This window comes from Oncorhynchus keta, unplaced genomic scaffold (genome assembly GCF_023373465.1).
Source record: "Oncorhynchus keta strain PuntledgeMale-10-30-2019 unplaced genomic scaffold, Oket_V2 Un_contig_4274_pilon_pilon, whole genome shotgun sequence".
Classification (NCBI taxonomy): domain Eukaryota; kingdom Metazoa; phylum Chordata; class Actinopteri; order Salmoniformes; family Salmonidae; genus Oncorhynchus; species Oncorhynchus keta.
This window is the reverse complement of record NW_026287684.1, coordinates 330104-356021: the sequence shown is the minus strand read 5'-3', so window position 1 is coordinate 356021 and position 25918 is coordinate 330104. Positions and strand designations below refer to the sequence as shown.

At 44.9% G+C, this 25918-nt stretch overlaps 1 protein-coding gene and 1 long non-coding RNA gene across 4 annotated transcripts in view; both read right to left on the bottom strand.

Annotated features, from left to right (window-relative positions):
* Positions 1-2007: 2007 nt before the first annotated feature.
* The window catches only part of ube2h (ubiquitin-conjugating enzyme E2H (UBC8 homolog, yeast)), a 36222-nt gene continuing 12311 nt past the window's right edge, over positions 2008-25918 (bottom strand). The window contains exons 2-7 of one of the 2 annotated variants that reach the window (XM_052509271.1): positions 14098-14174; positions 9938-10009; positions 9690-9729; positions 8013-8065; positions 5823-5951; positions 2008-5414 (exon numbers count right to left, since the gene is read on the bottom strand). In XM_052509271.1, coding sequence (XP_052365231.1) covers positions 5290-5414; positions 5823-5951; positions 8013-8065; positions 9690-9729; positions 9938-10009; positions 14098-14174 — 496 coding nt within the window. In that variant the 3' untranslated portion in view covers positions 2008-5289. Of the gene's footprint in view, positions 5415-5822; positions 5952-8012; positions 8066-9689; positions 9730-9937; positions 10013-14097; positions 14175-25918 lie in introns of both variants that reach the window. The other variant, XM_052509270.1, reaches the window with a different exon arrangement.
* Positions 10013-11866, bottom strand: LOC127924550 (uncharacterized). 2 transcript variants are annotated; one of them, XR_008118138.1, is made up of 2 exons: positions 11267-11866; positions 10013-10821 (listed from the first exon to the last, which is right to left on the bottom strand). It is a non-coding gene; the product is annotated as an uncharacterized LOC127924550 (long non-coding RNA). The 2 variants fall into 2 exon arrangements; XR_008118139.1 differs by having other exon boundaries at positions 11295-11866.

Sequence of the window (25918 nt, the reverse complement as noted above, 5' to 3'; positions counted from 1 at the left end):
CAGCAAGCGAGTGAGAGACATGTTTCCCTGTTTTCCCTTTTGTACTTTAACTACTTGCACATCATTACAACACTGTATATAGACATATGGACCTTAAAGTGTAATGTTTACTGTTAATTTGTTATTGTTTATTTCACTTGTGTTTATCTGTTTCACTTGCTTTGGCAATGTAGACATACATTTCCCATGCCAATAAAGCCCTTCAATTGAGAGAGAGGGACGGCGTGAAGGAGGAAGGCACAGAGAGAAAGGTAGGGAGATCTACCTTCAGGTCCCTGTGAGTTCTAGGGGCTCCATCCTCTCTAAAACAACTTAACAGTGAGAAGGAAACGACATATGACACATTTTAACTCTGCTCCTCAGGATTCCAGTGTTCTCATGAAAGCGGACAGAGATAGAAATCTGTAATCTATGTGAGTTTACATTTTTGGGTGGAGGAGATTAATAATGCCTTATAACGTAGAGTTTAGGTACAGCAGTGATAAGGAAAGCAAATGAGTGGAGCAGCGCCATCAACTGGGCTAATGTGGAACTGCAGACGCTTTGGGGATCAAGTGGCATCATGGCAGCTACAAACTACCCATGCCTTCACAGTAACGTGTCAACCCCAACCGTAGTGTGGTTGTTCAGATAGTTATTATCACAATGGTGGCTGTGTAACCAGTTCGCCACAGTACAGCTTGGCTCAGTACTGGTATATCAAGGTTCACCCAACTCCCATGCCCAGTATGAACTCTTTGTTAGGCCCTAGCAGAGACACTATGCGATGGTTGCTTGATCATTCTGAAAGGATCTGGTTTCTGAAAGCATTAGAAGGCTGAAACTCCCTAGCCCTCATAAGAGCTTCTGCCATGTTGCTTACACTGATCCAGTTCTTTCATATCCATCTTCAAATGTCCACCAATAGCTGTCTGGTTATTTACACTCCAAGCTGGTACATATTCAATAATGTTAATGTGTGGCTCAAGCTTTCTGCTCACTTATTCAACTAACAACTTGTGAAATACAAAGATTTTTGGTTGTAGTCATTAACAGGTTTCAGCCACCTAGGCCTGGCATACTAGCCTGAATCTCAGGATTCGCTGCACCCTGGCTGTTCATGTGGAATTTGGAACAGTTGTCCACATTCTTCGGAGAGTTTGACACAAGTATGCTGTTGTGGGAGAGTGAACTGTAGTGAAAGGCTGCCATCTAGCGGTAATAAAAAGTAAGACAACCATTAAAGGTGTAAGGCAGGGCTCTAACTCTGGTTCATTACAATTTTCTAAAAACTCTTACTTTGAGTCGAGGCAGATCAACTCAACCGTTCATAAAGGGGCAAATTATTCTCTAAATTGAACTTTAAGCCGAAACCAACTGTTGTAGATAGGGTTCACGTGCATACATATACACAGTTCACTACACGATGAGGGGGAAAACTACTACTGTACACAAAAACATCTACTCTGGGAGTGTTATAAATACTGGGCGAGATGGGGAAAATCCCCAAACTGAAACACACTGACAGTTTATACACAGTTAATGTTTTATTAAAAAAAAGAACTTACAGAGCATTTATACACAACTATTTATGAGGTTATAATCCTGTAGATAGAGAGCAGTGGAGGCTGCCAGGAGGAGATATAGGAGGTTGGGCTCATTGTAATGGCTGGAATGGTATAAATGGAATGGAGTTGTGGTTTCCATATGTTTGATACCGTTCCATTGATTCCCTTCCAGCCATTACAATGAGCCCATCCTCCTTAAGCTCCTCCCAGCAGCCTCCTCTGACAGAGAGCGTCTGTCTTGTGACAAGCATGCCCACTTCACAATGCAGAGTAAACGGAGGAGAAAATGTAGAAGAGAGAGGAGATGAGGGAGGAAGAGGACTGAAATTCACATAAGACCAAGGACAGATAAAAAAATTAAAAAACACACCTCGACTTTCAAGTTGTAGACAGGTACCAAATACAGTTCCTACAATGTGTTTTTGTTAAGCAATTTTCCATGTCGTATGTCCAATGTCCCCTGTAGTGAAAGCAATAGGACTGTGTCTGGGTGTGGTGCATTCCACTCTGGAGAAGCACAAAGACAGAATGTGAGGTGCACATTATGAATCGAGCCCCTCCACACCAGATGCATGCAAGACAAGTGCATGGGAGAGGTACAGTACAGTCAACACAAGGGTCAGGGGTCACGCCACGAAACAGGACTAGCGGGGGCGCCGATGGTTGAGCAGATGGAAGCCAGGCCTCTACTTTCCCCTCTAATGTAATAGTCTGGACAGAAGCCACCAGCTGAGTACCTCAGTAATGACTTCACTACGCACAAAGTGTGGTTGGGTGTGTGTGTGAGATTGGGGGTGTGTGTGTGGGGCTATGTACCACTATGTGGTTTGGACCCCTCCCACCTCGATATTACTTGGAACAGGTTGACTTGGACAGTGTTTATAGTGTGTTGGGGGAATTAGATCTCACATTGGGTCAGTGCTGATAGTGTGTTGGTAGAAATTAGATCTCACATTGGGTCAGTGCTGATAGTGTGTTGGGGGAAATTAGATCTCACATTGGTACACCTATGGTCTAATGTATTTAAGAGAGCGAGGGGCTAATCAAGCAGTAAAACTTTTTCACAATCTTTTAAAAAACAATGTCGAATCAAAGTTGCAACGGAAGCACACTCATTTTTATTGGAGATGTTTGGATTGTAAGTGTCATTGAGTCCTCGACTTGGGAATTAAAAACAAACAGAAAAACAAAGGTTATAAATAGTCCTCATCACTGAATTAGTTTGGGGGGAATAAAAAAAAGAGTGAAAGAAAACTAAAATGTTTCTCATAGCAACAGACCACAGCTGACATGTCGTCTTTGGATCACCCTGTTTGTGGGAACATCGACACTTCTGCTTGAAAATAAAACAACATAGTTATAACAAGGACAACACTCTTTAAAAATACAGAAATATCACATTTCCTCCCCTATGCAAGGGTCCAAAACACAAAATGGCCTCCATTGCCTTTCTCCACTTATTCTGATGGGATTTATTTCTCTTTCTTTTTCACTTTAGTACAATACTGCATAAATGTGAAAAAAAACAAAATCATTAAAACCAAACTGAATACTTAAAATAGAAAGAAAATTCAAGTTCTAATTCTCTTCAGCATGACACAATTTGGCTGAAGCCTAAGTACATACACCTTTGCTTTAACAGCGGGGCCTGCAAATGATTTGATTAAAAAGGAGAAAGAAAAGCGAAGGTTTCAATATAGAGTGAATAAATATAGGCAGCTCAGGAAACGGCAGAAGCCAAATTGCAAGGTACTCTGCTGCGTATCCTTGTGACATCATTCAGTTTTTGCAGGCTCCATTTGGCCTGTGAGGAAACATGGGAACCCCAAACCCACTTTCCTGTTTTACACCAGGCAATGGATTGGAACCCAATCCATATTTGACCATCTTTATCTAGGAGCCTTGAACAGTCAAGCTTTTAGGGAACACTGAAATTAAAAACAAGGAAAATCATGGTCTCCCATCCAAGCTCTATCCCAACGTGGCCTTGATCACACTGCGCATTGTCTGATACTTTCATCGGGCCCAGTGCTTTTGTTTTGCACAGACTATCATACATTCAGTCTAGTTTCTCCACCAGTCAATTCATTGCGATTGTCTGGAATCACTCTCACGTTGATCTGTACATCTCTGAAGGGGACCAGCAGGTATAGATCCATGTTATATCTGATGTAAACCCTACAATGGACATTACCTTCAAACTTAAAATTAGCTCTTGTTGTTTTAGTTATCAGACCCATACATGTCTTTAGTTGAAGACACCGCCCAGTAAACTAACTATCGCTACATCAAGTCAAAAACACATAGTTTAGCGCGAGCAATTAGGCAAAGTTGGTCATTTCAACAATGTTAGCCAAAAAAAGACCTGCAGATATCCCCACCTGCATTTTTCCCCATCTAAGAGTGAAGGGTAACCCAGGTAAATCACTAAGCCTTGTACACAAAGCAACTCAATACTTCAGACAGTAGCCACACAAGCAGTACTACTTTAGTTGAGCCCTATACTAGCCTAGCGCAATACAGACCAACACAACATCACTTCTGGATCATGCCCAAACTGTACAGAATGATGCCCCCCCAAATAAACAAGGTCCAAATTATCTAGGAGGGAGGAGTTTGTAGGAAATAAAACCTTGTGCTTTTTTGTTTTTTTTTAATACAAAAATGCTTCTTGCGTTTTTTTTCTACGTTCCTTTAACTTTTTTTTTCTTTTACAAAAACAGAGCAGAGGAGAATTTGTTGGGTGTCTGTGCTGTAGCCGGTGAGGTAAGGTCGGCCACTTCTACCTCACTTTCCAACACACCAGCGTTCAACCCCTCATTCTGGGCAGTATTCACCCCTAACAAACTTCAGTGGATACATAATACCTATGGCGTTCCAGAAAGTGATATACTTTTCTAAAGGGGTACAGGTAGTCCGACAGCCACACCAGCTTGGACAGGCTCAGAGCGATGTCAGCGCTTTGACTGACGCGCTGGCTGGGTTCATAAGGCTCTAATGAGAAAGGTGAAGTATCACTGTACAAGCCAGGTGCTGCACACACACCACAGGCAGCTCCTAACCCCAGCCAAATGAAAAGCACAAATGACAAATGAACACCAGAAAAACAACATTGGTGAAAGAAAATAGATATTAAAGCTGCAATTCCCCTCTTTCATATTACTTTAAAATACCCAATCATCTGTCTAGCAGGACAAGTCGACAGCCGGCAGGGTGATGTGTCCAATTCAAATCAAATCCAGACAGGTACGAATTCGCCTGAAGACATGGACCATAATTGCCATGACCATGAATATGACCTAACTCTCTAGTTCCTCTTCTTCAACACATTCATGAGATAAAGAGAAGGGAAATCCCCCGGTGCCCACCTCCCACCTCCTATTCAGCCCAGCCCATAGAGCTAGTCTCCATTTTGTCCGGTCGTTGGTGCAGTGAGGGTAAGGCCAAAGGTCACCGGGTCAAAGGGGACATTCCAACTACCGGTGGAATGTGGGGACTGCTAAGTCCAACACACCTTTACAGGGATTGAAGGAGGAGAACGCGACTGGGACATGGCAAAAACACAAAGCAGGTGGTGTGTGATATACGCCGAGGCTTGATATCCACAAAAATCCTTGTTTTAGCAATAATAATAATAATAATAATAAAATAAAAAAATCTACTTATATGAATATGATGTCTGCTTTCTCATGGTTAGGAAATCATACAGTCTGTGGTTTTAAAGGGGAGTTGTCTCCCATCACTACAACTCCATATCCTGGGCTTCGTCTTCAGAGAAATCCGACATGGAGCTTTCCGATGAGGAGTCGCCCTGGCCCTCCTCCTGCTCCTTGAGAGCCTCCTCTGTTGCATATTTCTGGATGTACTCTGTGGAGAGCAAGGCAGCAGGGTCAGTAAGACTCAACCTCATTGGCTAAGAGCTCCGAGCCAGGGAGCAGACAGGCGCTTTAAAACAGGGAACAAAGCAACAGCCAGGAGTGATAGACAAGACACACACACACTTTACTATATCAAATCTGAACAAAGGGTAGACTATGGCTTAAGGCAGGGACATCTACTTCACATGACCAAATAGTAATAAAACTAAATGCACAAACAAAACAAAAATGTAGCTGCTGTACGTCAAAGTATATTATTGACCACTATTCATTTCATTACTGAGCCTCCTGATTCTACATGGACCCATGAAGCAAAGTTTGAAATTAACATCTGCACTCCTGAATTCCCTTGAGACAGACAACACTGAGAAAGCAAGGCGTAGGGAGAGAAGCGTACCTTTGATTTTCTGTTTGTACTCCTCTGGTCGGTGGAGGTACATGGCGGCCGCGTCTCCGTTCAGCGGGTCGATGGGGTTGGGGTAAGCCAGCAGCTGAGGCAGGAACGACTCAAAGATATTGGTGAGATCTGTGGGAGTGGACGAGAGAGGCAGAGAGAGACAGAACAGAATGTTATCGATAAAATAGGGCACGATGAACATACATATGACTCTTTTACAATTAAAGCATTCTTAAAACAAACATCGTTTCTGACATAACTGGATAGGTGATAGTTATGTAATAGAACCCTTGCTTACACCTATCCAATCATTTTAGGATTGGGCCTCTATGTAAAAGGGCCTCTATGTAAAAACAAAATACAAATCCTGCCGGAGGAAGGACCTTCCACTAGACATACGGTTGCAGGCCTTGCTTTGTCTCTGCAAGAAAATTAGCACTTAACGGGAAAATGGGCAATGCTGCAGATGTCTACTGGGTGCAATGTTTTATATACACACTAGATGACCCCTAGGGGCTGCTGCTTTGAAGCCACCACACCTCCATCTTGGAACTCCCCCACCATTGGAAGCTATAGAAATACATGTATTAATGTCTACATTTGTTTTTACCACGTTTACTCTATTACAGACTTTTAATTATATTATGTGAGCTAAACATAATACAAATATTTTTTTCCCTTAAAGTATATTTTTTAAGATTATTAATATTATTGTGCCCACGACAACAACAAAATCATTAAATACATGTCATCTTGTCCTTGAAACATTTAATTTAAATACTGTAGAATTCCAGTCATTCTTATGGAGGACTGCTCCTACTGGGGAGTGTCAATATGGCCGACCGGTGGCTTCAAAACCTCTCGATGGTCAATACACAGCATCAGCAATCCAGGGTTTATATACATTGACTGGGTGTCACTATTGGTTAAGTACAAATATGAGGAGAAAATACATTACTGGGTAAAACTGTAGACTGACTGTAACCCAGTGTGTTCCCTACCCACAATCAGGACCTAGGCCTACAGTAGACAATGCTTCACTGATTGGCTTGTTTTTGTCCCACTACAGTTCTGGAAATGTAATTTGTTAGAGCTCTCAAAGTCCATTACACTGCTGGAAGTCCACAATAGCCAAATCAAACATATTAGCTAATCAACTTGAGTGACTCATCTCGAACAACAAAGCCGCAGTCCGAAACACACAGAACGAACCCTGTGTGGAATGAACCAGGAGGCTTCAGAATTTCAATAATTCAGTAATCTTCTGATAAGAAATCCATTCCGTTCCTTATTGATTAGTCTCTAAAAACCTTCAGTTTCTATAAGTGCAGAGGTCAGCAATGTTTGGCGTCCCTTACAGGTTAATGTGAAAACTCAGTGAAGGCTAATGAAATCCATCTGTTGTGGATAATCACAAGGTCATTTACACCAGTGTGCTGCTGTCCTAACCTGTCTTAACCTTGTTGATCAGGTGGGGGGGCCCTCCGTGTCTGCTGGTTTTGGTCTCTCCTTTCAGTTAAGACCTAGACAACCAGGTGAGGGGAGTTCCTTACTAATTAGTGACCTTACTCCATCAATCAAGTACAAAGATGGAGTGAAAAACACCTGCAGACCGAGAGGCTGGTCATTATTACTGAGGAATTAATTGCGATTTGAAGGGGGGAGACAGAGACAACCAGTGCGGTTTTGTTCTCTCAGCTGAAGAGTTGCTCATTATTAGTATCAGGAGAAGCAGCTAGGCTGTCTGTTTTCTGAATTTGCTGGCTCAGGCTATTACCTTGTTAGCCTTCTAGCACCAGTAAGAGGATTACAGGAGAACTGACCGTGCTGCCTCCTACATGAAGCCACACCCACCAGTAAGAGGATTACAGGAGAACTGACCGTGCTGCCTCCTACATGAAGCCACACCCACCAGTAAGAGGATTACAGGAGAACTGACCGTGCTGCCTCCTACATGAAGCCACACCCACCAGTAAGAGGATTACAGGAGAACGGACCGTGCTGCCTCCTACATGAAGCCACACCCACCACTTTTTACACTTGTTTCTCCAGTGATGCCAGCGGTCGTGTTTGTTTTCTTTCACACTGGACAGGGGAGCCGTGGCCCATGTCTCACATACGCATAGACAAAAACACAAATTCACCTACACACACCTCCAAAACATCCCAGCTCTGAGCCACCCCACTCACCGTAAAGGGCTGTCCACGTCTGGTTGATGACATCTAAACACACGGTTCCTGACCTGGAGATGAGAGAAGAGAAGAGGTTAAGGAGGAGGCTCTCAGACACTTCCTCTCTACACAGCATGAGGAGCACCCCAAAGTGAGGTTGGTGGATGAGGGGAATTACATTCCTTAAAAATGAGCCACTGAAATGCTTGAGGCAGTGTTTTCATCATGAGTGTTTTGATGATTTGTATTCACACCAGATTATTATGGTCAGTGAACGTAAAGGATGTTGTTCTGTGCTTTAGATCCTCCAGTGCCCCCTCTCACCCTTTGATCTGGGAGACGAGACAAACAAACCATTGATGTCCTTCAATGGAAATTCAATGAAATTGAATTAGATTACGTTACAAGACCTTAGAGATGGGTATGCAGGTGGGGTCATCACTAGATGCTTGCGGAAGCTCATTAGCTATTCATTCTTATTTACGGGTTAGGGTTAAAAGGTTAGGGCCAGGGTTAAGGTCAGGGCTGGTGGTTTTACTTCTTTGGGACAGGGGGCAGTATTTTGACATCCGGATGAAAAGCGTGTCCAATGTAAACGGCCTGCTACTCAGACCCAGAAGATAAGATATGCATATTATTAGTAGATTTGGATAGAAAACACTGAAGTTCCTAAAACTGTTTGAATCATGTCTGTGTGTATAACAGAACTTATTTGGCAGGCGAAACCCAGAGGACAAACCGTTCAGAATTTTTTTCAATGGTTTTCATTGGGAATAAAGATTTCTAAATCGACTTTCCTGCAGTTCCTATCACTTCCACTGGATGTCAAGTCTTTAGAAATTGGTTGAGGTTTTTCCTTTGAGAAATGAAGTAGTAACACTGTTCAGAATGAGGCTCGAGGGAAGTGTACTCTTTGTTAGAGGTGACCTGAAAGCACGCTCCACATTGTTTTCCTCCAGTATTGAACACAGATCATCCAGTCTTCAATTTTATTGATTATTTATGTTAAAATATACCGTAAGTTGTATTACAAAAGTAGTTTGAAATGTTTGGACAATGCTTACAGGTACCTTTTGAGATATTTTGTAGTCACGTTGCGCAAGTTGGAACCTGTGTTTTTCTGGATCAAACGCGCCAAATAAATTAACATTTTGTATATATATATATATATTGAAGGAATTAATCGAATAAAAAGGACCATTCGTGATGTTTATGGGACATATTGGAGTGACAACAGAAGAAGCTCGTCAAAGGTAAGGCATTAATTATATTTTTATTTCTGCGTTTTGTGTCGCGCCTGCAGGGTTGAAATATGGTTCTCTTTGTTTACTGGGGTGCCATCCTCAGATAATAGCATTGTTTGCTTTCGCCGTAAAGCATTTCTTAAATCTGACACGTTGGCTGGATTCACAACAAGTGTAGCTTTAATTTGGAATATTGAATGTGTGATTTCATCAGTTTAATTTTTATAGTAGTTTATTTGAATTTGGCGCTCTGCATTGTCACTGGATGTTGGCCAGGTGGGACGCTACCGTCCCACATATCCCAGAGAGGTTCAGATAGATGTGATTAGAAAAGCTCCCTGCTGCCATTGGTTCCAGCAACACAAGACAAGGTTAAGGTGATGAGTCTCATGAGAGGGCACCCTCTACTATTTCAGTGTTCCTTTCAAATCAGAAGTCGTGATCAACTTACGCTTCATCGATGTTGGGATGGAAGATTTTATTCATGAATCCTGCAAACGGAAGAGAAAAACAATACGCAAGTCAACTACAGATGTTACAGGTTACTTCTAGTAACAGGGAGCCGTACTACAACGACTGACCCTGTAAAACTGCACCTATCCCGTGTTTGTGACAATAACAATACATATCTATCTATATATTTTTTGTGTGTGTCAACTGAGAAATTAACCCCCCTATGGCTCTATGCCATCCCCCTACCTATTGATGGGGATTTGAAAGGGTATTTGTCCGGTAGATCTACTCGCACCTTCCATACGCCCCCCTCGTACGCTGCTGGATGGGAGGAGACAGAGAGAGAAGGGAGATAAGACATGCTACAAGAAAAGATCACATCCACTGTCTTTGAGCAGCCAATGGACATCAAAACAGTAAATGGTAGAATTAGAGACTCTGCGGGTCGCAATCTAGACCTATGAGACTCTGCAGGTCGCAATCTAGACCTATGAGACTCTGCAGGTCGCAATCTAGACCTATGAGACTCTGCAGGTCGCAATCTAGACCTATGAGACTCTGCAGGTCGCAATCTAGACCCATGCTGCCATGTGGTTGATTGGTGACCAACATTTTCACCAATAAACCACATTAGGAACATAGAATGCAATGTGCGGTGCCCTTTTCCCACACATGTGCATAGACATCATGTAGGATTCAGTACTGGGTTCACAGTATCTGGTATTTAAAAATAAAATTAAAAACTATTTGAGTATTTTCAAATGCATAGCCCAAAACAAGTACTTTTGAGTATTTGAATGGTTATTTGCATTTTCAAATACATGAGAGTGTATTTGAGTATATCAACTACTTTCCAAGTGTATTTCCAAATACATTAAAATATTCAACAACTTGTCTTTTCAAATGTAAGATATGAATACTTTGAATGCATGTGAAAGTAATTGAGATCTGAAATAGTCATTCAACCCAGGTCTGGCAGGCTTATGTACTAATGACATTGAGGGAGATACTTAATATGAGCACAGGGATTACAGCAGAGAGACTTAACCACAGAAACCCTATGGATTTGACACTGAAAGGCTGTAGCCCTTCACAATGGTTAGAGGAGCAGCCTTCTTCACACCACTGACCTCAACAGTGGTTCTCCAGACCACTGACAACAGTGGTTCTCCAGACCACTGACAACAACAGTGGTTCTCCAGACCACTGACAACAACAGTGGTTCTCCAGACCACTGACATCAACAGTGGTTCTCCAGACCACTGACAACAACAGTGGTTCTCCAGACCACTGACAACAACAGTGGTTCTCCAGACCACTGACAACAACAGTGGTTCTCCAGACCACTGACAACAACAGTGGTTCTCTAGACCACTGACCTCAACAGTGGTTCTCTAGACCACTGACCTCAACAGTGGTTCTCTAGACCACTGACCTCAACAGTGGTTCTCTAGACCACTGACCTCAACAGTGGTTCTCTAGACCACTGACCTCAACAGTGGTTCTCTAGACCACTGACCTCAACAGTGGTTCTCTAGACCACTGACCTCAACAGTGGTTCTCTAGACCACTGACATCAACAGTGGTTCTCTAGACCACTGACATCAACAGTGGTTCTCTAGACCACTGACATCAACAGTGGTTCTCTAGACCACTGACATCAACAGTGGTTCTCTAGACCACTGACATCAACAGTGGTTCTCTAGACCACTGACATCAACAGTGGTTCTCTAGACCACTGACATCAACAGTGGTTCTCTAGACCACTGACATCAACAGTGGTTCTCTAGACCACTGACATCAACAGTGGTTCTCTAGACCACTGACATCAACAGTGGTTCTCTAGACCACTGACATCAACAGTGGTTCTCTAGACCACTGACATCAACAGTGGTTCTCTAGACCACTGACATCAACAGTGGTTCTCTAGACCACTGACATCAACAGTGGTTCTCTAGACCACTGACATCAACAGTGGTTCTCTAGACCACTGACAACAACAGTGGTTCTCTAGACCACTGACAACAACAGTGGTTCTCTAGACCACTGACAACAACAGTGGTTCTCTAGACCACTGACAACAACAGTGGTTCTCTAGACCACTGACATCAACAGTGGTTCTCTAGACCACTGACAACAACAGTGGTTCTCTAGACCACTGACATCAACAGTGGTTCTCTAGACCACTGACATCAACAGTGGTTCTCTAGACCACTGACATCAACAGTGGTTCTCTAGACCACTGACAACAACAGTGGTTCTCTAGACCACTGACAACAACAGTGGTTCTCTAGACCACTGACAACAACAGTGGTTCTCTAGACCACTGACATCAACAGTGGTTCTCTAGACCACTGACATCAACAGTGGTTCTCTAGACCACTGACATCAACAGTGGTTCTCTAGACCACTGACAACAACAGTGGTTCTCTAGACCACTGACAACAACAGTGGTTCTCTAGACCACTGACATCAACAGTGGTTCTCTAGACCACTGACAACAACAGTGGTTCTCTAGACCACTGACAACAACAGTGGTTCTCTAGACCACTGACAACAACAGTGGTTCTCTAGACCACTGACAACAACAGTGGTTCTCTAGACCACTGACAACAACAGTGGTTCTCTAGACCACTGACAACAACAGTGGTTCTCTAGACCACTGACAACAACAGTGGTTCTCTAGACCACTGACAACAACAGTGGTTCTCTAGACCACTGACAACAACAGTGGTTCTCTAGACCACTGACAACAACAGTGGTTCTCTAGACCACTGACAACAACAGTGGTTCTCTAGACCACTGACAACAACAGTGGTTCTCCAGACCACTGACAACAACAGTGGTTCTCCAGACCACTGACAACAACAGTGGTTCTCCAGACCACTGACAACAACAGTGGTTCTCCAGACCACTGACAACAACAGTGGTTCTCCAGACCACTGACAACAACAGTGGTTCTCCAGACCACTGACATCAACAGTGGTTCTCCAGACCACTGACAACAACAGTCAGATTCTCCATACCACTGACATCAACAGTCAGACCACTGAACAGTGGTTCTCCAGACCACTGACATCAACAGTGGTTCAGATGAACAGTGGTTCTCTATACCACTGACATCAACAGTCAGATGAACAGTGGTTCTCTAGACCACTGACATCAAGATGAACAGTTCAGCAGTGGTTCTCTAGACCACTGACATCAACAGTCAGACCACTGAACAGTCTGGTTCTCTAGACCACTGACAACAACAGTGGTTCTCTAGACCACTGACAACAACAGTGGTTCTCTATACCACTGACATCAACAGTCAGATGAACAGTCTTCTCTAAACCACTGACATCAACAGTCAGATGAACAGTCTACTCTATACCACTGACATCAACAGTCAGATGAACAGTCTACTCTATACCACTGACATCAACAGTCAGATGAACAGTCTACTCTATACCACTGACATCAACAGTCAGATGAACAGTCTACTCTATACCACTGACATCAACAGTCAGATGAACAGTCTGCTCCATACCACTGATTTCCATACCACTGGCAGTGAGTTTCCTTTGATTCTACACAGTAATGTACTTTAGCCATAGGCAGCGAAGAGCTGTTTACTTCCAGATCAATCTCCATAATATAAAAGACATCCCATGACTGGGTCCCAATAGAGAGGGCTTGTGTGGGTCCAGAACTACCAAAATACCAGGTGCAGAACCAGAGGGAACGGGACAGCACACACACACACACACACACACACACACACACACACACACACACACACACACACACACACACAGAGAGAGAAAACAGAGAGAGAAAACAGAGACTAGTGTACATACTCCAAAGAGAAATTTCCCAGAATGCTGTTGTATGCATCATAACACAAACTTCCTCTCTATTGCTGTGCAATCAGGGGAGGGCTTGGTGGTACAGACGTTGTGAAAAACATGGTGAGAAGAATCTCCACCTACACCTTCTGTACAGGCCACGTTCCAATCCATTTCACACCCTGCCCTCGAACTTCACTCAGCATTCAGACCAGGAGGCAGACATTCCTGTGGCAGCTGACCTGAGGGCTTCAGTCCAACAGGACCATCATAACTCAATGTCTGTTGTGGTACTCTTATGAGTAAACTTCAGACATGATAGTGATTCATGACATATGAACAAACACTTGAAACCTGTGATAGTTAGTGGGGTTTTTTTTCATTTCAAAGTCAACGTTTGTCAGACGCTTTCAGACCTCAGTGGTTTAGTCCGGGATTCATTTTGTAATGAACTAGGAGATCACTTTAACAATGGAGAATGTCTTTAGTTATTTGATTAGGGGCGGGACTTCAAAATGGAAGGCAGTTAATAGGTAAATAGGACAGAAACATTTCCATAACATAAAATACACTTACTTCCTTGTTGTCCATAAAACTTCACTACAAATTCATTGAGTCCACTGAGGATTGTGACTTCGTGCTTGCTCTCGATGCTGTGTAGGAGGTTAAGGATAATGGATATCGGACACATTGGATTTGAATTACAAAACCACCTGAAACGCTAGCGGAGGTGGCTGCAGCTAAATAAATAATACAATCTCTCATTTCTCTTTGTTTTGGGTCACAGAAATGTTTGACCTCATTAATATGATAATGCACCTTCTGATGGGGAAACGCTTTCTCTGTGAAATGTCATCACAATCTTCCTCACAGGAGAGTTGAGGAGAGAACACTATAAACGGGTTGGTCGTTTAGCAACAAAACCAACAACGTGCACAACTATGGACCAAAACTGACGGGTTGGCTTAGATTGTTGACAACATGTAAACTATTTTGGGCGGCAGGTAGCCTAGTGGTTAGAGCGTTGGGCCAGTAACTGAAAGGTGGTGTTCTGTTGCTTTGTGTGGTGTTGTCTTTAACCGGTTATGTAAAGGGATTATGAGATTTGCCCATCTCTAGCCTGGTCCATAATCTGCATCTTTAGGCAACAGTCCTGGTGCTATCGTTGTCCTGCCATACAGAGCTGGCGGCTGAATCAAGAGTGGCACATACAGATCTGGGACTAGGCGCGTGTTTCTCATGTGTTTGACTCCCTCATCTGGAGTGTGACATACCCATTTAAATTCTATTCCAACGAGACGTTGGATAATCTGCCAGTCTTCAGGTGGATCTCTCCTCTTCTGGCCATTTAATGCCCACGACTCCAAATACACCAAGTTAATTGCAGTAATCACTGAGGATTTCATCCCAAATGGCAGCCTATTCCATCTATAGTGCACTACTTGGTCAAAAGTAGTGTACTATGTAGGGAATAGGGTGCCCCCTACCCCTTAGCTAAACAGGTTAAGAAAAGGATATCCCCCATCTCCCGTTATCACTCAGTACAGTATAGGGTCATGTTATCCCCCATCTCCAGTTACCACTCAGTACAGTATGGGGTCATGTTATCCCCCATCTCCTGTTACCACTCAGTACAGTATGGGGTCATGTTATCCCCCATCTCCCATTACCACTCAGTACAGTATGGGGTCATGTTATCTCCCATCTCCCGTTACCACTCAGTACAGTATGGGGTCATGTTATCCCCCATCTCCCGTTACCACTCAGTACAGTATGGGGTCATGTTATCTCCCATCTCCCTTACCACTCAGTACAGTATGGGGTCATGTTATGCCCCATCTCCCGTTACCACTCAATACAGTATGGGGCCATGTTATCTCCCGTTACCACTCAGTACAGTATGGGGTCATGTTATCCCCCATCTCCCGTTACCACTCAGTACAGTATAGGGTCATGTTATCCCCCATCTCCCGTTACCACTCAGTACAGTATGGGGTCATGTTATCTCCCGTTACCACTCAGTACAGTATAGGGTCATGTTATCCCCCATCTCCAGTTACCACTCAGTACAGTATGGGGTCATGTTATCTCCCGTTACCACTCAGTACAGTATAGGGTCATGTTATCCCCCATCTCCAGTTACCACTCAGTACAGTATGGGGTCATGTTATCTCCCGTTACCACTCAGTACAGTATGGGGTCATGTTATCCCCCATCTCCCGTTACCACTCAGTACAGTATGGGGTCATGTTATCTCCCGTTACCACTCAGTACAGTATGGGGTCATGTTATCCCCCATCTCCAGTTACCACTCAGTACAGTATGGGGTCATGTTATCCCCCATCTCCCGTTACCACTCAGTACAGTATGGGGTCATGATATCCCCCATCTCCAGTTACCACTCAGTACAGTATGGGGTCATGTTATCCCCAATCTCCCGTTACCACTCAGTACAGTATGGGGGTCATGATATCCCCATCTCCCGTTACCACTCAGTACAGTATGGGGTCATGTTATGCCCCATCTCCCGTTACCACTCAATACAGTATGGGGCCATGTTATCTCCCGTTACCACTCAGTACAGTATGGGGTCATGTTATCCCCCATCTCCCGTTACCACTCAGTACAGTATAGGGTCATGTTATCCCCCATCTCCCGTTACCACTCAGTACAGTATGGGGTCATGTTATCTCCCGTTACCACTCAGTACAGTATAGGGTCATGTTATCCCCCATCTCCCGTTACCACTCAGTACAGTATGGGGTCATGTTATCTCCTGTTACTACTCAGTACAGTATAGGGTCATGTTATCCCCCATCTCCCGTTACCACTCACTACCGTATAGGGTCATGTTATCTCCCATCTCCCATTACCACTCAGTACAGTATGGGGTCATGATATCCCCCATCTCCCGTTACCACTCAGTACAGTATGGGGTCATGATATCCCCCATCTCCAGTTACCACTCAGTACAGTATGGGGTCATGTTATCCCCAATCTCCCGTTACCACTCAGTACAGTATGGGGGTCATGATATCCCCATCTCCCGTTACCACTCAGTACAGTATGGGGTCATGTTATGCCCCATCTCCCGTTACCACTCAATACAGTATGGGGCCATGTTATCTCCCGTTACCACTCAGTACAGTATGGGGTCATGTTATCTCCCGTTACCACTCAGTACAGTATGGGGTCATGATATCCCCCATCTCCCGTTACCACTCAGTACAGTATGGGGTCATTATATCCCCCATCTCCCGTTACCACTCAGTACAGTATGGGGTCATGTTATCCCCCATCTCCCGTTACCACTCAGTACAGTATGGGGTCATTATATCCCCCATCTCCCGTTACCACTCAGTACAGTATGGGGTCATGTTATCCCCCATCTCCCGTTACCACTCAGTACAGTATAGGGTCATGTTATCCCCCATCTCCCGTTACCACTCAGTACAGTATGGGGTCATGTTATCTCCCGTTACCACTCAGTACAGTATAGGGTCATGTTATCCCCCATCTCCCGTTACCACTCAGTACAGTATGGGGTCATGTTATCTCCTGTTACTACTCAGTACAGTATGGGGTCATGTTATCCCCCATCTCCCGTTACCACTCAGTACAGTATAGGGTCATGTTATCTCCCATCTCCCATTACCACTCAGTACAGTATGGGGTCATGATATCCCCCATCTCCCGTTACCACTCAGTACAGTATGGGGTCATGATATCCCCCATCTCCAGTTACCACTCAGTACAGTATGGGGTCATGTTATCCCCAATCTCCCGTTACCACTCAGTACAGTATGGGGGTCATGATATCCCCATCTCCCGTTACCACTCAGTACAGTATGGGGTCATGATATCTCCCGTTACCACTCAGTACAGTATGGGGTCATGTTATCTCCCGTTACCACTCAGTACAGTATGGGGTCATGATATCCCCCATCTCCCGTTACCACTCAGTACAGTATAGGGTCATGTTATGCCCCATCTCCCGTTACCACTCAGTACAGTATGGGGCCATGTTATCTCCCGTTACCACTCAGTACAGTATGGGGTCATGTTATCTCCCGTTACCACTCAGTACAGTATGGGGTCATGATATCCCCCATCTCCCGTTACCACTCAGTACAGTATGGGGTCATTATATCCCCCATCTCCCGTTACCACTCAGTACAGTATGGGGTCATTATATCCCCCATCTCCCGTTACCACTCAGTACAGTATGGGGTCATGTTATCCCCCATCTCCCGTTACCACTCAGTACAGTATGGGGTCATGTTATCCCCCATCTCCCGTTACCACTCAGTACAGTATGGGGTCATGATATCCCCCATCTCCCGTTACCACTCAGTACAGTATGGGGTCATGTTATCTCCAGTTACCACTCAGTACAGTATGGGGTCATGTTATCTCCCGTTACCACTCAGTACAGTATGGGGTCATGTTATCTCCCAATACCACTCAGTACAGTATAGGGTCATGTTGTCTCCCATCTCCTGTTACCACTCAGTACAGTATGGGGTCATGTTATCTCCCGTTACCACTCAGTACAGTATGGGGTCATGTTATCTCCCGTTACCACTCAGTACAGTATGGGGTCATGTTATCTCCCGTTACCACTCAGTACAGTATGGGGTCATGTTATCTCCCGTTACCACTCAGTACAGTATAGGGTCATGTTATCTCCCGTTACCACTCAGTACAGTATAGGGTCATGTTATCTCCCATCTCCTGTTACCACTCAGTACAGTATGGGGTCATGTTATCTCCCGTTACCACTCAGTACAGTATGGGGTCATGTTATCTCCCGTTACCACTCAGTACAGTATGGGGTTATGTTATCCCCCATCTCCCGTTACCACTCAGTACAGTATGAAGGGCGCGCGGGGGGCTAGAGCAGAGCACGCGGGGGGCTAGAGCAGAGCGCGGGGGGGGCTAGATCAGAGCACACGGGGGGCTAGAGAAGAGAGCGTGGGGGGGCTAGAGAAGAGAGCACGAGAAAAGCACGCGGGGGGGCTAGAGAGGGCGCGCGAGGGGGGGGGGTAGAGAAGAGCGCACAGGGGGGGCTAGAGAAGAGAAAAGCAGCAAAAGAGAAAGGAAGAGGGAGAAGAAAAAAAAGAGAGTGATTCAAACAGAGAGCCATCATGTTTTGACACACAGCAGCAGCTGGCTGTGGATCCTGACAGAGTAGGCTGGGATCCCATTAGTGGAGTAGTGACCCACACCCAAAGGGTTAAATCAAACTGAAGGTTATTTTAAGCTCTGCAGAACATGCAAGGGCAGATTGAGTGAGTCCCGAGCGTGTCACAAGAAGTGTTGCTCTCAGAAAGGAAGTATTGTAGTGTGTTGGGTAGCAACCGATAGCCATTTTGGATCACACAATATCAAAACAAGGCTTTGACAGAGTCTAATACAACACAGACATCATTTGATGAAGTTAAAGGAAACCGCAGCCAGCCAGCAATACTGCTAACACGCTGATCACACCGCTCGCGTCACAAAATACTTTTACACATACATGTTACTCAATGATGGCAGCCACACTGCTCATGCGCGTCTGCGCAGCCAGGCGCTAAATTAGAACTTGGTTTTGTTTGTGATGCTTGATGCACTGCAAGTCCCGCCTCTCCCATCTCCTCATTGTTGTTTTTTAGGAGCATATACCCACGAGCCCTCGCATTGGTTTTTAGGAGCATATGGGTGATTGAAAGAATAAAAAAATCTAAATATATTTTTTTTATCCCTTTATCTCCCCAATATTGTGGTACCCAATTGGTAGTTAGTCTTCTCATCGCTGCAACTCCCGTATGGACGACACGGGAGAGTTGAAGGTGGAGAGCCGTCCGTCCTCCGAAACACAACCAAGCCGCACCGCACTGCTTCTTGACCCAATGCCCACTTAACCCGGAAGCCAGCCGCACCAGTGTGTAGGAGGAAACACCGTACACCTGGCAACCGTGTCTGCATGCACTACACCCGGCCCGCCACAGGAGTTGCTAGTGCGCGATGGGACAAGGACATACCTGCCGGCCAAACCTTCCCCTAAACCGGATGACGCTGTGCCAATTGTGCGCCGCACTATGGGTCTCGCGGTCGGCTGCAACAATGCCTGGACTCGAACCCAGAATCTCTAATGGCACAGCTAGCACTGATGCAGTGCTTTAGACCTCTGCACCACTCGAGAGGCCGGGTGATGGAAAGATGAACTGAAGTTCATACTCCAGTCGGTAGTGGTAATGCACCTTAAAGTTGGTTGCCAACCGTCATATAAAGTCCAAAGAAGAAGCTTACTAGAAACGGGAAACGAGATGACTAGAAACGGACTCTGTTGACCCTTTTAACTGTGACCTAATTGTCAGAGTAGAGGACCTTGTGCATTTCAGGTAAAATAACAGCCCAATGTTGATATCCCAGGACAAATTAGCTAGCAACAGCGAGCTATCTAGCTAAATTACCATAAATGTTTAATGCTTTTAGACCTGTCCCCAAATTAATATTGTTGATTCAGAGTTTTTGATATTTCAAACTGCGTGTCCTGATCGCATCTGGTGTGGACAAAATCAACATGCGAGTGATGGTGCGTGTGCGGTCTGATTAGCATGTCAGCCTAGTACTTATCCCTTAACGAGGATACAATGTACACACTTGAGTAGAGGTCGACCGATTATGATTTTTTACGCCAATACCGATTAATCATCCGATTTTTAAAATGTATTCGTAATAATGACAATTACAACAATACTGAATGAACACTTATTTTAACTTAATATATAATACATCAATAAAATCAATTTAGCCTCAAAGAAATAATGAAACATGTTAAATTTGGTTTAAATAATGCAAAAACAAAGTGTTGTAGAAGAAAGTAAAAGTGCAATATGTGCCATGTAAGAAAGCTAACGTTTAAGTTCCTTGCTCAGAACATGAGAACATATGAAAGCTGGTGGTTCCTTTTAACATGAGTCTTCAATATTCCCAGGTAAGAAGATTTAGGTTGTAGTTATTATAGGACTATTTCTCTCTATACGATTTGTATTTCACATACCTTTGGATGTTCTTATAGGCACTTTAGTATTGCCAGTGTAACAGTATAGCTTCCGTCCCTCTCCTCGCTCCTACCTGGGCTCGAACCAGGAACACATCGACAACAGCCACCCTCGAAGCAGCGTTACCCATCGCTCCACAAAAACCACGGCCCTTGCAGAGCAAGGGGAACAACTACTCCAAGACTCAGAGCGAGTGACGTTTGAAAAGCTATTAGCGCGCACCCCGCTAACTAGCTATCCATTTCACATCGGTTACACCAGCCTAATCTCTGGAGTTGATAGGCTTGAAGTCATAAACAGCACAATGCTTGAGGCACAGCGAAGAGCTGCTGGCAAAACACACAAAAGTGCTGTTTGAATGAATGCTTACGAGCCTGCTGCCTAACACCGCTCAGTCAGACTGCTTTATCAAATCATAGACTTAATTATAACAGACAGAAATACGAGCCTTAGGTCATTAATATGGTCGAATCCGGAAACTATCTTGAATACAAAATGTTTATTCTTTCAGTGAAATTGGGAACCGTTCTGTATTTTATCTAACGGGTGGCATCCATAAGTCTAAATATTCCTGTTACATTGCACAACCTTCAATGTTATGTCATAATTACATAACATTCTGGCAAATTAGTTCGCAACGAGCCAAGCGGCCCAAATTGTTGCATATACCCTGACTCTGCGTGCAATGAACGCAAGAGAAATGACAATTTCACCTGGTTAATATTGCCTGCTAACCTGGATTTCTTTTAGCTAAATATGCAGGTTTAAAGATATACTTCTGTGTATTGATATTAAGAAAGGCATTGATGTTTATGGTTAGGTACACGTTGGAGCAACGACCGCACCGCATCGATTATATGCAACGCAGGACATGCTAGATAAACTAGTAATATCATCAACCATGTGTAGTTATAACTAGTGATTAAGTTTAATGCTAGCTAGCATCTTACCTTGGCTTCTTCCTGCATTCGCGTAACAGGCAGGCTCCTCGTGAGGCAGGTGGTTAGGAGCGTTGGCCTTGTTAACTGTAAGGTTGCAAGATTGAATCCCTGAGCTGACAAGGTAAAAATCTGTCGTTCTGCCCCTGAACAAGGCAGTTAACCCACCGTTCCTAGGCAGTCATTGAACATAAGAATGTGTTCTTAACTGACTTGCCTGGTTAAATAAAGGTGTAAAAAAAGATTCAAAAAAATAAATAGGCCAAATCGGCTTCCAAAAATACCGATTTCCCGTTGTTATGAAAACTTGAAATCGGCCATTCCGATTAACCGGTCGACCTCTACTTATGAGTACCCACTATTGACAAAACAAACCCTTCATGTGCTGTACATGTCTATAGGAGTCTGTCTGAACACAATTCAAGACCAGGGATCAAAATGGTTGTTTCATCAAAAAGCTTGGGCCTACTCTTTGGCTTTTTTTTTTTTGGCCGGTTCCCCTCTTTCCACTGGGATTCTCTGCCTCTAACCCTGTTATGAGTCACTGGCTTGCTGGGGCTCTCTCGTGCCGTCCCTGGGGGTGCGTCACCTGGGTGGGTTGATTCACTGTTGTGGTCGGCCTGTCTGGGTTGCCCCCCTTGGGTTGTACCGTGGCGGAGATCTTTGTGGGCTATACTCGGCCTTGTCTCAGGATGGTAAGTTGGTGGTTGAAGATATCCCTCTAGTGGTGTGGGGGATGTGCTTTGGCAAAGTGGGTGGGGTTATATCCTTCCTGTTTGGCCCTGTCCGGGGTGTCCTCGGATGGGGCCACAGTGTCTCCTGACCCCTCCTGTCTCAGCCTCCAGTATTTATGCTGCAGTAGTTTATGTGTCGGGGGCTAGGGTCAGTTTGTTATATCTGGAGTACTTCTCCTGTCCTATTCGGTGTCCTGTGTGAATCTAAGTGTGCGTTCTCTAATTCTCTCCTTCTCTCTTTCTTTCTCTCTCTCGGAGGACCTGAGCCCTAGGACCATGTCCCAGGACTACCTGACATGAGGACTCCTTGCTGTCCCCAGTCCACCTGGCCATGCTCCTGCTCCAGTTTCAACTGACCTGAGCCCTAGGACCGTGCCCCAGGACTACCTGACATGAAGGCTCCTTGCTGTCCCCAGTCCACCTGACTGTGCTGCTGCTCCAGTTTCAACTGTTCTGCCTTATTATTATTCACCATGCTGGTCATTTATGAACATTTGAACATCTTGGTCATGTTCTGTTATAATCTCTACCCGGCACAGCCAGAAGAGGACTGGCCACCCCACATAGCCCGGTTCCTCTCTAGGTTTCTTCCTAGGTTTTGGCCTTTCTAGGGAGTTTTTCCTAGCCACCGTGCTTTTACACCTGCATTGTTTGCTGTTTGGGGTTTTAGGCTGGGTTTCTGTACAGCACTTTGAGATATCAGCTGATGTACGAAGGGCTATATAAATAAATTTGATTTGATTTGATTTGATTTATCTCTATGTTTATCCAGCCTTCATATCAGGGGAATATACCAGTAGGGGATTACTAGTGTGTTTACTAGGAGACAAATGTTCCCCTTGAGGATGGGAAAGGGATGTGTTGGAGGGAGGGTAGGGAGGAGGAGAAGGGGGGTTAGGGTTATTAATGGGGTTGAGTCAGCAGTAGTGACCAGCAGTCGCCTTACAGACTAACTGACACTGGGCATATTGAGCATGGCCACTAAACAGGTGATAGAGCTACATCTCCTACAGAGCAGAGCCGGCCTGCCAACACTAGCCCTGCCTGGCCCAATGACACGTGGCAGAGGTCCTATTGTCTTGTCACACACACGACATGAACACAAACCACACACGAATCCTGCATGCACAAAAACACAAAAATACATTCACACAGCAAGAAACACACTCTCTCCCTCCACACCCAGTGGCCTGTGAACGAACCCGTCCACCGATGGATTCATGTCAAGGGTCTTACCATCCGTCATGATTGAGTGGCAGTTTTACGGTCAGATCACACTGTTTTTTTTATTGAGACAGCCCAGGAAGCTGTGTAGCAGTTTATTCACTCATTCCTCCTGGCCAGAAAATAAAACCATGTCATTGTCAACTCCACACACAGTGATGTGAGGGCAGCTCAGGTGTTAAGAGGGTGTTGGGCTACTAACCTGCCTAATCTCCAACTGTGACACTGACTGACGGACGATGTGAGAAGATGTAGCAGAAGACAGTTGGCTATCCAGCCTGACAGCTACTAAAACAGAGGGAGATGAGATAAGCAGGTTTACCTTGCCTCTCAAGCCCTACCGCAATTTGCTAACAATTCCATACAAACTTCCACTCCATACAAACTCCAGTTTGACATATGGCATTATGATGACACAGGAGAAGCAGTCCCTAACTCACCCTCTCCTTCCTTTCATCCCTCCTGTTTTCTCCCATCTCGTCACTAAGCACCCCTCCATCCCCCCCACCTGGGATATGTATAGATTTAGTCATAATCTGCAGAGGGCCATTAGGTCAATATCCCGTTACGCACACACATAATCTAATACCTCAGGGGCCCAATCAATTTGCTTCCCTGTGAGACAACAGACATGTTTTTCATGTATTCTGTTTGGACACTCACCAACACTAGTTTGGTCTGGTCTAGACATCACATCTTGCCTAAGGACCTAGCCCCTCAGGCCATTCTGACCAATACTACCGTCCCTCTCTGACCCACCCGGACTAAAAATATCCCCAGAGCAAAAAGACTGAAAACAAACACGATAATTATAATAAATGGCTGTGCTATAATGTGGTGTAACCACTCAAACATTTCCCACTTTAGAAAGCAAAGTAATGGGGAAGTTATTCAGAGACCTGACACGACATTGGCTGAACACTGAGGTGAAGTGAAGTCAGCTCTCTTCAAGAGGAATGCAGACCAGACAAAAACATCTCCTGATTGAACGCCCACCAACATAAACAGACAAAAGAAAGATGGCTGTCCCATTCTATCTGTGGAGCATATCAGGCCCACTTCCAAATTCTTGCAGAGCCAAGATTTGAGAGCGAGAGCTGAGCCTGGTGAATGCTGACCTAGCCTCACAGCAGATCTGGTGATCATAACAAATCCAAATGACATCACAGCACACTGCAGGGCCGATGGCTACAATGATGTCACGGTGTGAGTGAGTAGAGGATGAGGAACCATAAACGTGCTGAGAGAGCAGAGCAGAGGCCAAGGGCTGGCAGGCAGCATACACCTCCCTCCATTAATGCCAGGGCTCCAAGGGCTCTGGTGAAGGGTACACTATGTAGGGAATAGGGCTCTGGTGAAAAATAGTGCACTATGTAGGGAATAGGGCCCCAGTAGAGCTCTGGTGAAAAGTAGTGCACTATGTAGAGAATAGGGTGCCATTTGGAACACTGTACCCTTTTACACCGGCCTTGTACGGCGGGACAAATATTTACGAACTACCCATGCCATGGTCAGCTCATTAATTCCCCCTGATTACCTGCCTACATGGATTACCTACATTATTTGTGCTTGATTGAGTTTGCCTGGCTTAAAGGACCAAGAGAATAGACCCAAAACAGAAAACCTTTCCCCATCTTGCACTCCGGGCAGGATAGAGCAAATGACTACTTGAAAGGGTGAACTCAGATGCCCTTCTCAGATGTGCACCGCCACCTTCCACCAACGTTCAGTGGTGAATAGTGCTTCTGAACACAGGCACGTACACACACCCTCTCTCTCTGGGCCCCATGTGCAATCAAAGGCCTTGCAGATGAAAGGCAGGAAACAAAGTAGTCCTTAAGGGTGAGGAGGAAGACTGAGAAAGAACTAGAGAAAGACGCAAGTTCAAAAAAGCACCGCCAATATTTGGACATAGAGTGCTGAACTCCACAAAAATAAGCCAGCAACAATGCTTTCCTTTCTCACATGACGGGTCCACTCTCTGACATAGGGCATTATAGAGAGCGGAAGAAAGTGTTGCCATGTGCCAATGCCAAGCAGGATTACTGTGAGTGACCTCACTACACTGAGTCTAGGAACACAAAACACAACACAGGCTGCCAGTGTAGCATGGCAACAGTCCTCGACCGAGGCCACGGCAACACGAGGAAAAGTAGGGCCTCTCCGAGCGTGATTAAATCTGCTCGCCACCAAACTAAAACTCCCCATAGTACACCGCCAGGATACTCCACTGACCTGCTCACCTCTCCCCCCGCCCTAATCTATCACTTCATCCCCCCTTATTGCTCATTAACTCCTTATTGAATCACAGACACGACTGCAGCTGTTCGCTGGAGAGTTAGCCAAGCATTAGCCTGCACTGACAGAGCTGGGTTCACAGAGCTAACAGCCTCTGGAGTATATAGCATTTAGCTAGCGCCTTCACTGGTTTCAAGGGTGGTAGCATAGCCAA